Source organism: Malaclemys terrapin, chromosome 1, assembly GCF_027887155.1.
Source record: "Malaclemys terrapin pileata isolate rMalTer1 chromosome 1, rMalTer1.hap1, whole genome shotgun sequence".
Taxonomy (NCBI): domain Eukaryota; kingdom Metazoa; phylum Chordata; order Testudines; family Emydidae; genus Malaclemys; species Malaclemys terrapin.
This window is the reverse complement of record NC_071505.1, coordinates 29800889-29816802: the sequence shown is the minus strand read 5'-3', so window position 1 is coordinate 29816802 and position 15914 is coordinate 29800889. Positions and strand designations below refer to the sequence as shown.

Sequence of the window (15914 nt, the reverse complement as noted above, 5' to 3'; positions counted from 1 at the left end):
TCCAATACAAAGTTCTCCCCCCTTGGCCTTTCTGCTGAACCCAGAGCTTTTTATAAAATGCCTTTCTGTAATAGCAGCCTTCCTCAGAAGACAAGAAATGTTCATTTTTCCATATGCCAGCCAGCAACTGGCTTCTGAAAGTTCACGCCAAAGATGAGTTGAACCTAGTCATTCTTTTCACACAGTCTCTGTTCCAAAAACTAGGTTTTCTGATAAACAAGAAAAAATCCTTAATGTACCCAACAAAAACAAACAAACAAACAATCTCTTTCACAGGAGCAGTTCTCGACTCCAGAGTAGTGAGAACTTACCTCATAGAGGACAAATTCCAAAAACTGAAATCCACCACACAATGCTTATTTCAGCAACCAATACAGGCAGTACTATTCTTCCTCCCCTTTCTGGATCTTATGGCATCAACAATCTATGTTACACCTTACGCAAGGCTCAGAATGAGTCTTCTTCAACACTGGATTTCAAGAAATTTCAAGCCAATAATGTGCAGTATGCACATGATGCTTGCAGTCCCAGCGAAGGTCTCAAATGCTCTCCTGTAGAGACTGAAGCCCATGAATCTACTGAAAAGAGGGATGTTCAATCTCTTGCCTCTTTCAGTAACAGCTAGAACAGATGCTTCCAAGACCAGTTGGGGTGCACATCTCAGCACATTAATGGCAAGGAGACTGTGGAATCTGCAACAATTATAACTTCACATCAATGTCCATTTAACACTCAAATCCTTCCTTCCCCAAATTCAGGGCTCTGTGGTTCAAGTTGCCAAGGACAATGACAGCAATGTAGTATGTAAATAAACAGATCATCACAACTTTGCCGAGAAGCAATAAAACTGTGGGACTGGTGTATGTCAGGAAATTTATTTAACTGCATTGCATATAGCAGGATCTCAGAACCAACTAGTGGATCAACTGAGCAGGGACTCTTTGCAGAGTCATAAATGGTCTCTGAAGCAATCAGTGATTCAGGACATCTTCAATCCTTGGGAATTTCCAAGCATAGACCTCTTTGCAATCAGCCTCAATATTAAATACTACTTTTGTTCAAGAGCAAGGGTGAACAAAGTAGTGCTCTGACTGCACCCTAAATTTTTACTTAAAGTAATTTCTGATTTTCATGTTCATCAATGTATTAGCTGACGTATTAACCTTCCAGTGTTCTTTTGAAAACCTCATAAGAGTGAATCAAAGTTACATTGTTTGGATGTTAAAAGAGTTTTAACTAATTATTTGGATAGAACAGAAATATTCAGGATTGCTCATAAACTGTTTCCTATTCAGATAATTATAAAGGAAAAGCTTTTTCTGCTTAAACTAGATGAAGAGAGTATAAGAAAGTATCACAATCGCTTTCTGCTGCTATTAAAACCCATTCTACCAGGGCAGTTGCTACTTCAGCAGCATACTTCAAACACCTCCCATTAATAGAAATTTGTAAAGCAGCCAAAAGGAGCTCAATACATCCTTTTACTAAACATTATGCATTAGACATAGCTGCTAGGTCTGATGCACAGTTTGGCAGGACAGTTCTCCAATCTATTTAATTAGGACATCTTGTCCCACCAGCCATTTTACTATATACTGTTTGCCAAACTATTGCCAAGAGTGGGAATATGCAGAGGACACTTGAAGAAGAAATGAAGGTTACTTACTTGTAAACTAGGTTCTTCAAGATGGACTCTGCACATTTGCACCCCCCACCCTCCTTCCGTGGAAGAAACAGAGGCAGGATCAGCTGCTGTGCCCCCTTTTACAGCTGTGCCCTCAGAACATGCTGAAATGCTGAGGGCAGAGGCAGAAGGGAGCATGAAAGTGCTAACACCAGAGGCACTGCTTACCCCAGGGACCACCATTCAGCTGCACTGGTCAGCCCCTATTCCAAGAGGGGGAATGTGCTGGGTCCATCTCAAAGATCCTTGGTTACAAGTAAGTAACCTTCATTTTCCTAAAAACTGCCAGTATAGCCCTTGTGTTGGGTTCCTGATATCTTCGGCTTTAACCCTGAGGAGTTTGGATGTACCCCTGTGTTTTGAATGCACTAATATTGCAATTACACACGCTACCACCCAGCACTTTGCAATGTGTATGTGCTCCTTTGGTGTTTCTTTATGGAGTCTCTTCCATGGCACTGCTAAGTCAGTAATTGTCTGTGCAGGAGCACAATTAATAAACCTCCTGGCCTTTAATAACCAGGAGAACCAAGTGACCTGCCACTTCTTTTGAAGCAGTTCTCAGACCACTGAATAGCAATTGCTCCTCACATTCCCAAACAGGCTATTTATTTATATGAGTTCGCTGCCCAGTTGGGAATGTGTTTAATGAGGAGAGAAGCAAACCAGCAGCAAGCAGTGATTCTCCCCTCATTAGAGACTGGCAAATATGGTTTTATAGTGTCCGCAGTCTCCAATCCAATTACATGGGTTTTCATTAGCAAAATTTAGTCTAACTGCTCTAAAAACAGCATGTGATTCCATCTGTGAATGAAGGCGTGAACCTTTCAAAGCTTAGTTAATATCTCTGAATCCTGACAGACGCAAAGGTCCCCAAACATTTCCCTCTATGCTGTCCCTGGTTTGTTTTCTCAACCCATAATTTTCAAATGCAGTTTTTGTATCTTAGTGAAACTTGTAAAATAATCAAAGCCCAGAGAAGCATAATACAGAAATGGTTCAGACAGGTGTCTTACCAATTATTTTGTTCTTCTACTTTACAGTTCATTCCTGCTCCCAACACTTTACTGTTTTAGAATATGGTCAGAGTACTATGTTGTGTGGCTATGTTGCATGACTAGGATTAAATTCTAAACCATGCTATTATACTCTAGTACAATAGATCACTACAAGCTGCTCTAAATTACGTCTGGCTGCCCATGGCCCAATGGACTATTCCAGCACCCAGGAACAGATGGAATGCCAACGAGCTCCAGCTACATCCCCATTTCACAGGCCACACGCCCTATGCCAGGAAATGTGGGTGGGTGGCCAACAGCCACTAGACCAGCTCTGTCCCACCCTGGGGTTCCTGCTGCACAGGGGAATTCACCAGCTTTGTAGCCTCCTTTTTGCGATGATTTGCAATGCAGTGGCATTGTAATTGAAAGAAGAATTGAAACCTTGTTTGAGGGGACACACTGCAGCTTTTCTGCCTCACAATTGTGGGTGCACCATGTTTAGTGCATTGTAGGAAAATCTGGGCAGCAGTGGATAGAGCATCCCGAGGACACATACACAGAGAGTGGTGTCAGCAACACTTGGACACTAGCACTCTGAGATGTCCTACTATACATGCAGCTAGTTGGAAGGAAGACCAGCCAAACAAGCTACATAGCTTAGTTAGGAATTCCTGTCTGTCCAGAAAAATAATAATATTGAAAACTGATTACAGTAAGGAAACCATGTGCTAGGACAGGCTTCTATCTGTCTCCCACAATTTTTACATGGCCCCATCATTGTAATTTCTGAATGCTTAAGCTTTCAACAAGGGGAATGCATGATTAGCAGCCACAGCGCCTGGCTGCATTAGTAATGTTGCATGTGCACATAAGGCATGTTTAGAGCTAAATATTTCACTAACTGGTTAAAAAAATCCTTTAAAAGTTATATTGTAAACAAGACCTTGTGGACGATACCAAACTGGGAGGGGTTGCAAATGCTTTGGAGGATAGGATCATAATTCAAAATGATCTGGACAAACTGGAGAAATGGTCTGAAGTAAATAGGATGAAATTCAAGAAGGACAAATGCAAAGTACTCCACTTAGGAAGGAACAATCAGCTGCACACATATAAATTGGGAAATGACGGCCTAGGAAGGAGTGCTGCGGAAAGGGATCTGGAGGATCACAAGCTAAATATGAGTCAACAATGCAACACTGCTGCAAAAAAAATGAACATCATTCTGGGATGTAATAGCAGGAGTGTTGTAAGCAAGACACAAGAAGCAGTTCTTCCACTCTACTCTACGCTGACTAGGCTTCAACAGGAGTATTGTGTCCAGTTCTGGGTGCCACATTTCAGGAAAGATGTTGACAAATTGGAGAAAGTCAAGAGAAGAGCAACAAAAATGTTTAAAGGTCTAGAAACCATGACCTGTGAGGGAAGATAGAAAAAAATGGGTTTGTTTAACCTGTAGAAGAGAAGACTAAGAGGAGACATGATAACAGTTTTCAAGTACATAAAAAGCTGTTACAAGGAGAAGGGAGAAAAAATGTTCTCCTTAACCTCTGAGGATAGGACAAGAAGCAATGGGCTTAAATTGCAGAAAGGGAGGTTTAGGTTGGACATTAGGAACAATTCCTAACTGTCAGGGTGATTAAGCACTGGAATAAATTGCCTAGGGAGGTTGTGGAATCTACATCATTGGAGATTTTTAAGAGCGGGTTAGACAAACACCTGTCAGGGATGGTCTAGATAATACTTAGTCCTTCCATGAGTGCAGGTGACTGGACTAGATGACTTCTCAAGGTCCCTTCCAGTCCTAGGATTCTATGATTATTTAAACAAAGCATAGTATACAACACTGGTCCCCACAGTTATGGTAGCTAATCAACCAAACCAAACCAAGTTCTTTTTCTTTCATGTACAACACTGGTCCCCACAGTTATGGTAGCTAATCAACCAAACCAACCAAAGTTCTTTTTCTTTCATGCAATTTTAGAGGATCCCTTTCCCCTTGGCAGAAACAAAAACAGAAAGATCTTGCCCTTTCTGGAACACTAATGTAATCCATTGGTCAGTATGTGTTACAGGTCTTCTTCTGTGCCTGATCAGCAGAAGAGATGAGTCTATTATAGCCCAGCTAGAGACCCAGGATTCTTTGTCTCAAGCTGTAGCAGCTTATGCTTTTACCTCTGGAGGTCCAATCATCGGCGTGTTGGCCAAGATGGCAACCACCAGACAAACAGAGAATAAACAGAGTTCTCTCCTTACCGGAGTGTAAGCTGCGTTATCCAGTCCCACCGTAGGAAAAGAGTAATATTTCCCCACTACAACCCATACTTTTTCTATTTTTACATAAATCTTGCAGTTGGTCCCTGTAGCTGAAATATGTTGATTTTGCAACATGAATAAATGGGGACTAAAATATTACCAACAAACTTTGTTCCTCTTGGTCATATGGGGAGAACATTAATGTATTTCTAGGACACTGATCATCATAGTATCTGATTTAATCCAGGTCTGTGGTATAGAAACACTATTGTATTAATCCAGTGTTTCCCCAAAATGCATTTGCGGTAGGCTTCCCATATATTATGGGTAGGGCCCTACCAAATTCACAGTCCATTTTGGTCCATTTCAGAGTCACAGGATTTTAAAAATAGTAAATTTCATGATTTCAGTATTTAAATCTGAAATTTCACAGTAATTGTAGGGGTCCTGACCCAAAAAGGAGTTGCGGGGGGGGGGGGGGGATGGGCTAGGGGGGAATGTCACAAGGTTATTGTGTGTGTGTGTGTGTGTGTGTGTGTGAGGGGGGGTGTTGTGGTACTGCCTCCCTTACTTCTACGCTGCTGTTGGCGGTGGCTCTGCCTTCAGAACTGGGCAACTAGCCAACAGCCACCACTTTCCTGCCGCTCAGCTCTGAAGGCAGCACAGAAGTAAGATAGGCAATATCACAACCCCCTTAAAATAACCTTGTGAACCCCCTACAACTGCTTTTTAGGTCAGGACCCCCAATTTGAGAAACTCTGGTCTCCCCATGAAATCTGTATAGTACAGGGAAAAAGCACACAAAAGACCAGATTTCGCGGTCTTTTTTCATGGCCATGAATTTGGTAGGGCCCTAATTATGGGCCACCCTTTATGCTTGTTCTCTGCCATCCAGCACTTTGAACAAGAAGCTGGCTGTAGAGGGGGGGAGAAGGTGGCGGAAGAAACACCATGGATCTAAGTAGTGACATTCGTAATTTTTCTCCTGATAATTACAATGGTTACCATTCTGATCTTTACAATTGGCTTTGCAAGCCATTAACCTGGTGTTGATTCTACTTCTTACAGGGAATATAGTCAATACCATAGTGATGTTATTTGTTTACAAAGGCAAAATTGTAAAGAATTTTGTAGCAACCACTAGACCTAGTGCAACAACATTTAGAGGGGAGCAACCAGAATGTGCATTTTGGTAACTCTATTGTATGAAATGAACAGATAAAAATTATTCTATCTATGAAGCTGCAGTGGGACAGATACATGTAAAGAAAAGCCTGAATATTTCCCCTATTCTCTGCCTTCTGAGATACCTCCTTATGCTATTGGTGCTCAGACAATATTTACTTTTTTATAAGACCCCTGGGGAAATCCTGTACATAGCTTCACCCTGCTCGTACCCCTCTTTGTACATCAGTTTGTTTCTTCAGCTGCAGTGATAACTGTAAGTTCATGTTAGAGATGGACCTGAATGTAAACTACCTTGAACCTTCAGGAAATTTGGATCCAGATCAGTTCTGGGGTCTGTCTTCGTGTATTCAAATGAAGTCAAACACTATTGCTGATTTATATTATTAAGCAAAAATACCTGCTTTAATCATGTTAAAGGAACAGACTAATTTCTTCCTTATTGCTTCCCATGTTCACAAACTCTCTGACTCACACAACTGAGTGAAACAAAAATCAAAAAGGATTAGAATCTCTCCCTGGCTTTCTCATCTGAATGCATAATGAATGTCTGTAGGAACTGGAACTTCTCCCATGAATCTGAGAATTTGCAGGTGGCAAAAAAGGAGCTGCAATCAGAACTTCAACATTGATGAGGATAAAATACTGTTAAAAGCTTTTTGTGCTTTGACAAATGTTACAATTATTGCCCTGTGCAAGAAAAGTACAGGATAACCCCAGGAAGAGAGGGGAGGGAGGGAATAAAAAATAAAAATTAATCATAGACCTAGCAGACTTGGGCTAAACAGGGAGGAAAATTAAATCACTGGCCTATTGTGATCTTGGTTATGTCGTCTTGGGAGGTGATCATATACTGTTATAAGAACCCAGATATATTGATAGAGACAACTTTTCCTTCCTTTTCCTCTAGGAAAAGTCCTAGAGAACTTAAATAGAAATTCCATCCCTGCTATAGAATTCTACAATTTGATTCAAATGCCTATAGAAATGCCTATCACATTCACTATTAAATTATATAGATTCTTTGAACAATTTTTATTAGTCACATCCCTATTAAAGCCTGTAGGGTTTTTACAAAAACATTGCCCAGGCAGAGTTATAAAAGTTTTACCAATAACTTTAGTGAGAACAAGTGAGCCCTATATAGAGTAACGTGATTAAGTCTTCCTGTTTGCTCCCATTGGATCTAATCACATAAGCTCCAGTTTGATGTAAACATAACCGATGGACAAATTTATAATCAAATTATCTGACAATACAGATAGCTAAGGGTTTCTTTACAGTACACGATGCTGTGTGCTGTAGCTAGTTCTCTACTAACCTCTGTGTATTGCTGTACTACATTTTCAGAAGTTGGGCCAAGAAATACATAGAAGTCGAGGATCCCTCCGATGGTGCGGAAGGTTAAGGATGGATTTGGACTCAGAGTAATATCTGAAAGAAGAAAACAGAGGTGTTGCACACAGTACAAATTACCTCAGTGCCAGTCCTATGCATTTTGAACCCTTCAGTGCACAGCTGCTAAGTAGGTTAGCCAGCCACTTACTTTAAGCACATATCCCACCCACACAGACCACAGAACAAGTACAAATCGTCTATCTGCCAGCATCACAAAACAGAAACAGGCACCCTTGCAAGGCGGTCCTGTCTTGCAGGGATGGCACACTGTATGGACAAAGAGAAATAAGGAAATGTGTATAACAGTAGTAAGCTACCATGGCGCTGTGAGCTATATTTCCAGATTTATTCTATTTTGCACAGTAACAAATGCACATAAAATATATTGCAAGGTTTTGTGTTTCTTAATTTCACTTGTAGATGAAGGAACCACCAATGTGCATCTAAAGCTCCTCTATAGAATATATATGCATCTAATTTTTTACTGGAAGTCACTGCCTGCCAAAGAAATTGATTTCATAGCTTTAGTGAAGATTCCCCTTTTCAAAAATTACAGTATTAAATTAATACAGTGAGGTGACCATGGTAACGTGCAAAGCTATTCTTCTCAGAGTGAACACAGTACTAACCTAAATTGACTTGTTTTGCTGGTGTCAGTCCCAGAGGAAATTTCTATTGACTTCAACTTTCTCTACCCTTACATTTAGTTTTAAAAAGTTAATCAATCATATAATTTTAGTTGAAAGTGTATATTTTACCTTGTTTTACAGTAATTGCAATGAAGTCTCTTTGAGAACATAATAATTGTCCCTGGATACTCACTTATGATATGTGTAATATTTTAGGAATCCTGTCATATATTTGTATGTTTAAAAATCATTAGTGAAAAGAGTTATTTATATATAGCAGAAACAATTTAGCATCTCCGTACTTAATCTACATATGTACGGATAATATACTGTATTACCTTGTGCATTGGAGTTCAGTAAGAGGATACCATGAGTATTTGAGTCACTCTCTATGCACATATAAAAAGGATGAACTCCATAAAGATTGGCAAATGTCTGAAACATCAAAAATGGATTATATATAGCTTGTTTTGCCAGTTGTTCACAATCTTTATCATCCAGAAACACATACACAGACAAGTACATTTATTAGTTCATAGCTGAAATGGGTTATTTGCATCCAAACTAATGTAAAGCTCCATCAATAGAACAAGAGATATTTTTAGCCTCAACATTGTCACTTTTATCTTACCTTATTTAAACTCTTAGCCATGGACTATAGTACTCTGGCATTCAGTCAAATGCTCCCGAGTGACCAGGCTAAGAAATTCACTGCTGGTGAGAATATATCAATGACAGGCCAGCATTTAAGCTGCAACTCAGCCAAGCATTTAAGAATGTGCCTAACTTTAATCCCCTTGAAGTCATTGTTAAATGCTTGGATGTATAGGGATGAATTTAAGCATGAGCTTAAATACTATGCTGAATCAGAGCCTTAATACATGGAATATTTTTTACTGGGAACGTAGAATGTTTCTTATGCCAAGTTTCCAAATCATTGTAAAATACCCAGTGATTTTACTGTTTAGCTAATTACATTTTGTTGCATTTCCATAACATTTTATGAAACCCATTTTATGTTCTTTCCCATTAATTCATAATTAACACCTCTTGTCATGTAGTAATGCTCTTAATCTGGTATTACTGTATTTTGCCATTTCATTTTTAAAGTATGATCCCAGCACCAAATGCTGCATTAAATGACTTACCGTTGGTGGCTGGTCTCTGGAAAACATCCCATAATTAACAAAATTCATATTGTGCTTAAAGGATGGATGTTCATGTTCACCAAATCCATAAACAGAGGTGGATGGCACAGTGGTGGTAATCTGCAGATACTGTTTGGAAAAAATTAAATCTCCAAGTGATGTGTCCCACATGTGTCAAATACAGTGAGTATGAACATGATTAGTTTGCTCATGCCTTATATTCATCACTTTAACATCAAGTTGGAGTACTTGGAAATTTTGTTGCATTTCTTGCAATAGTAACATATACAAATGCAATTTACAAATTAATTCTATGTGTGCTTCTAATGTACTTAAACATATATCTTATATAAGGACAACTGAGGTAAGAGGAAGGCATTATATAAAGTACTGTCACTGAAATAAGCAGTTGCTCTTGCTATTTCTATAACCAGTGGCGCATATTGAAGACTGTTATCACATGGTGGTGTCTACAATGTCACTAACAATAACAACATTTAGTAGCAATCATCTTTTATCAGTGTGTGAAGTCCCATTGAAATTAATGGGATTACTCATGTGCTTAAACTAAAGCATATGCTTAATGCTTTGTTGGATCAGGGCTGAGGGTTTGATCAGAGTTGGATCACTGACTAACAGAGGTGAGGGTGCATAGCACCCCACAAGACCAGGTCCTTAAATTACAGCTTTCTCTAGTCTGTGACTTCATAATACCTGTATAAACAGATCAAATTTGTTCTAAACAAAGGACATTTATAGATATTTTTATATTTATGATTCTTTCTTGTTTCTTTCATTAGTTCTATGCATTTATTTCTATTGAATCATCTATGAACAAATACACATTTTAATTAGGTGTTACTTCATGTTTGCTGTTACTAATGCTATAATGAGCTGTATATATACTCTCAAAGTACATTGCACCACTATATGACATGAATACCAAACTTATATATCACTGCTGAACTGTGATTTCGTTACAATAAATTAAAATAAATGAACCAAAACCACAGGTGGTGGTAGCGATGCTACTTTCATAGATCCCAAGGCCAAAACGGACCACTGTGATCATCTAGTCTGACTTCCTGTGTACACAGGCCACAGATCTTCCCCAAAGTAATTCCTAGCGGCTAGTGCATATATTTTAGAAAAACATCCAATCTTGATTTTAAAATGGTAAGTGACGAACAATCCACCACAACCCATGGTAAATTGTTCCAATGGTTAATTATGCTCACTGTTAAAATGTACACCTCTTTCTTGCGTGAATATAAATACAAATATAAATATTAAATATGGTAATATAAATTATTTGTTATCAGAGGTTTGGGTAAAATTAAAATTATTGGCTAATTACCAAATTAGCCAATAAACTAATTATGTGGGAGGTTCTGTATATTAGCAGTGGGCATAGTACTATAGCTATTTACTGCAGCACACCTATAAACTATCCTGTTTGAGAGCCTGGGTTCATACTGTTTTCACCAGACCAAATTTATATTTCTTACCCTAGGACAAACTTTTTACTGTCGTGGGAAAGAGATTTGGGTTAAACAACTGGCCCTATGTGGCACTCCAGGCAGTGCTCATGCTGCATCTTCCATCACTGGGAGAGCACAGACTCTTGCCCTTATGTAGAGCTGCAATGGGGGATGGGAAGGCTCCTTGTCCTTCCCCAGTCTAGTGCACATATGCAAGGGTTAGGTACAGTCTGGGCCTAGAGGGAGAAGCCAAGTATACCAAGCAATTATTGCAAATTAAGACAATGTATTTATTGGGCCTTGGTGTTTTGGCAGTACCACAGCTGTAACAAGCTGGAACAATGAGGATTTTATGTAACTGGTGACTTAATTGTTAAACATCACGTTCGTGCCTTTGCCAATGGAAACCCTCAAGCCTCTAGGAAAGGTGATGTTTTTCTTTTTGCTTGGAAATATGTATAAAGTATCACCAAGAATTACAGGGGACCCTTTTAAAAACCAAGGCTTTTTTGTGAGGAAAAGTTACCTTATATTTACCTTATATGGGAATAGGTATCAGCTCATGTGCTGTGTTCCTGGCAAAACTAACATGAGCACCCATTTCAGTCAAGTACTGGGTTTCCAGTGTCAATGTTCTGAGAAAAGAATGGTTGAAGAAGTAAAAAGCAAATGTAGCCAGAAAGAAAGACGTTGGGAAGAACTGGAATAACTGCCTTAGCCCATTGAGCACTCCATGTGATGCCTACTCAGAGAACGTGAGGTTTCATATTTCCTGGTATCTGCATTCAAACACTGACATTCCCGATTTGAAAGTAATTAGCATTACCAAGGGATTACAAGTATTTGCTGTATTTTACAAAGGGTATTCCCTACACAATAGTGTCACTGCAGTGTTTTGGATCATAATTGCAGTGACTCTATTTTTCCACAGTGGAACATGGAGCACAGCGGCTCCTATATTGGGACACCAGTTTTTTTTTTTTTTTTATTAACCTACTATGTATTCACCTACTTCATGGCCATATGTTGAACTTCCATAGGGATCCAAAGGAGTTATCACAAAGTAATCAACAAAATGGTGTCCCAATATATGGGACTCACTCCCATCTCTCTCACGCAGTCACCGTGCTGTGTACTTCAATCCCATTTATACACCATTTCCCATTTTGATCCTATATTTATGTTTTTTTTTTCTGTCTTGCTTGTAGAGCACCAGTCACAATAGTAGGCAGGGGCCAAATGCAGTATTTACTGTAGCATACCACCACCATCAGAAATAAGCCTCTGCTCTCTCTTTTCCTTAGCGTTAGGTAACTTCTGATTGCTGCCATTGCTTTCTTTTTTTTCCCTTCTCCCCTTTAAAAGACAAAAAGACAGGACTTCCCTTTAAATCCTCCCTCCCCAAGCATTCTACAGCCCGGAGCCCTGCTATTACATTAATGCTGTAAGCTGCCACGATCCATTGTTTTACAACACTGCAATATTTTGAGGGTTATTTCGGTTAAAAAATGACCATTTAAATGAGAGACCCACCTTTATCACTCTAAAAACCTTTGGATACAATAAAAGAAAAATGTTATATTTGCCTTGTGACAGTGTTTGTTTACTCCCATCTGCTTTAAAGCAGAATGAAAGGCAACAAAACAGAAGGAATATAAAATTATACAATGTTCGTAGGAATGTGCTTGATTCTCATTAAAAAATTACTTACCAACTACAATGATAAACTGAACAATATCCCCACCCCTCTTTCCACGAATAAGGTCAGTCTAAGAAGTTTGTGTATTTGCACATAGATTGATTGAGAGAATATTACATGGGAGAAAAGTCTAAAAAATTCAGATACAATATTCACCATCAACAATTCAGCATTTGCCATCAGTTACACACACCATTGTCTATGAATATCAGAGCATCCCCCTCAACTCAGGAGATCTCCCTAGTAAAATGTTTGGAAAATGTTAACCTTTTAGTAGTTTCTATTGTATTTTCCAATCTTTGGAAGTATGAGGAGGCCAAGGTATTTTGATAGCTGTGACACTGCCTACTAACTGTAGTGCTGCCATTCCTTTAGGTATCACTTCTGAAAACAGGTGCTCCCTTCCAAAGACTGTGCATGAGGCTTAAGAATAAGCCTCTCTATTTATAGCCTCTCATCTGGAAGAAGACTGACTCAGGAGCCAAAGGGACAGCATGAAGTTTGCATTTCTGGCTGGCATTCGAGCTTGTAGCGTGAGAACAAACAGTAGGTCCCCTTTGTGCTACCAGCTCAGAGTGCAACTATAATGGATCAGTGAAACGCCTTTGAAAATAAACAAATGAAATAATGCTTGGTTTATTTAAGGGATTAGTATATAATACCTTGTAGCATTTCAAGTATGACTAAAAGTCAGTGGAATCAGGTTTGTTAAATATGGCCACTTATTCCTTGAAATCCAAGCAATTATTAAATGTAAAAAAATCCCCTGGCCCATGGACATTGTTACATGTAAATGAACATCTGCTGCTACTAAGAGGTCTTATAAACCTTCGGAGATTGGGGAAAATTTTCAAAAGCACCTAAGTGATTTAGAAGCCTAAATCCCATCTTAAAAAGCCACTTTGAATTTAGGAGCCTAAATCTCAAGGACGTTCAATGAGGTTCTTAAATAATTTCTGAAAATGACACCTCCTCTCCAGTTTCCTCATCTTCACCTAACATCCTTGTGGCAATTCCAGGCACTGATAACTTGGAAGAGGAATACTCAGAAAGAGATTGGTATATCTCTAGCTTTCTTGTAATGTGAGTTTGTAAGTGGAAGCAGGGAGGAAAGTTAGCATCATGTGACCAGCAGGTTTTCCACAGAACACTAGTGGTCCATTGACCACAGTTCAAGAACTGCTGCGGTAATACCACTTTTGATAATTAATCACAAAATGTATTTACAATTATTGATTCTGTTCTGTTCACGTTCTTCTACTGCACCCATCACCATAATATCAGAGCATTTTCCAGAAGTGCAATAACCCAGACAACAGCATTTTTGTTTGAAAAGGAATTAGGCAAACCATTACCCTTACCAGTATATAATAATTGTAATGATGATAACACCAAAAATACCCTGCAAGAATAATGGCTGTTACAAACTGGAAGCAAATATGAGCTACACAAGTTGCACACAGGTTGTCTATGTGACTTTCAGCAAAATTGCAATTTGAGACAATAGCTTTATAAATCATTCTGATAGCTTCCCTTCCAGAAAATTCTCATGAGAAGTGGTGTCAGTGCTTACTACAAGAATCAATACAAAAGCCAGCTGAACTCTGCAGCAGCAATTTTGAAATTAGTGACAATCTTGATTAGGATTTGATTATTTGTTGCATGTCCTCCGAAGTGTGATAACTAACAAAGAATTGCATGCTCTTAATAGAGATATCAGAAAATGTGTCTGGCTTGGAAAGATGCTCTGTCTTGCATTATTCATATTCTATCATGCAAGAAAGATTGTTTGGAGCACAAGTATTAACACACTGGATCAGACATATGGGCCATCTAGTCCAGTATCCTGGTCTCCAACAATAGCCAGTGCCACATGCTTAAGAGGAAGACATGAAACTTGTTTGCGGAGGAAGGTTTTTTGCTAATATTGTAGGAGAATTGGTTTGTGTTCTGAGTCATTTGGGTTGATAACCTTTATAATTTTTTTAATTAGCTGGTATGATTATAGCTGATTCTTATTATACAAATCTGTATCCTATCAAGCTCTCTACCTCAATAATATATTGCGAACTCGACAGGATAATTATACTTTGTGTAAAACATTATTTCTTTATGTTATTTTTATATTTGTTACCTTTAAATCTGATGGGTATTTGCTTGTTGTTCAACTCTGCTGAAACCAAATAGCCCCAATCTCTCCTCAAAGAGAAACCTCTCTATGCCTCTGATCATTTGCCCGTCTCTTTTCTATTGCTGCTGTACCCATGGAATGACCAAAAGGGAATATGGTGTTCAACATGACACCATATTATTGAGTAATATAATGGCATTATGATCTGTTCAGTTTTATTTTCTACCCCTCTCTTACAACAGCCTAACATTTTGACTGCCATTGGGCCCTGAGCAGATGTTTTCACGCCTCTCACAAAAGCTTCCCAGGTATTACAAAGAGCTGTAGTAATGACTGTAAATAGTATTCAGGAACATATATATCCATCCCCTAAGTTTCCATCCTCTCCCATCTACAATATTTTCAAGTATGACGTTAGATAACTCCCCGTAAGGGGACCTTGCGTACATATATGACAGAGATGGAAGGGATTTTTATACCCTATGGACACGAACCCAGGCCTGATATCCTCTTCTTCTCCATCTATCATACTAATCCACTGTGATGGAATTTAAAGCATAAATACACATCTATTGCATCTGGGACAGAGACTGCAATATAGAAATGATGGATGAGAAACAAAAATATATAGATATTAACAAAAAATTCACAGTGATTCTTCTGCACAGAATATACTGTACTCTGCATGGATTACATTCGTGGCAATACCCCAGCATTTTGCTATAGGATTTGTGGGATTATAGGGACTTCTAAGCATTTTTAGTGGGGTTGTCCAAAACGGAAAAGCTGCTGACAGAGATAAAGTGCTCTGTGTGAACAAGTTTATGAAAATTTGGGATAGTTTTACAATGGAAGCTACAGTGGTGTATATGGATTTGAGTTGTCTAAACACCATTTGTCATCTACTGAGACACTGGGAATGCATCTCGGAAATGTGTAATTTGGCCTGGTTTGTTGTTATTGATTACTTTGAGCAATGCTGGTGTTTACAGAGAGATTAATGATCAGCTCAACTCTTTATTGGGATTCCAGGAATTTGATCTGCTGCAGCTGGATATGCAGGATTTTTTATGTTGTAAAAAGGGTTCTTCCCGAGTCTCTGCCTGTCCCCAGAACTTCCCAGAGAGGTGATTCACAGGTGCGGAGGTGACTTTGTGTGCTAAAACCTGGAGCTACATTACCTTTAGCATGGATTTCACTCACAGATGGGGGGCAGGGAATGATGCAATCCCTTCCAGCTCTACACCTGTCCCTCTTCCTACTTCCCCTGGGTCCTTCCCCCCACCCCATGCTGAAATCTGG

The 15914-nt window shown here is 39.0% G+C and overlaps 1 protein-coding gene across 1 annotated transcript in view; it reads right to left on the bottom strand.

Moving 5' to 3' along the window:
* LOC128830386 (sucrase-isomaltase, intestinal-like) overlaps positions 1–9472 on the bottom strand; it is a 61471-nt gene extending 51999 nt beyond the window's left edge. Inside the window, exons 1-3 of the mRNA XM_054016203.1 lie at positions 9302–9472; positions 8492–8588; positions 7448–7560 (exon numbers count right to left, since the gene is read on the bottom strand). Coding sequence (XP_053872178.1) covers positions 7448–7560; positions 8492–8588; positions 9302–9472 — 381 coding nt within the window. The remainder of the gene's footprint in view (positions 1–7447; positions 7561–8491; positions 8589–9301) is intronic.
* Positions 9473–15914: the final 6442 nt, after the last annotated feature.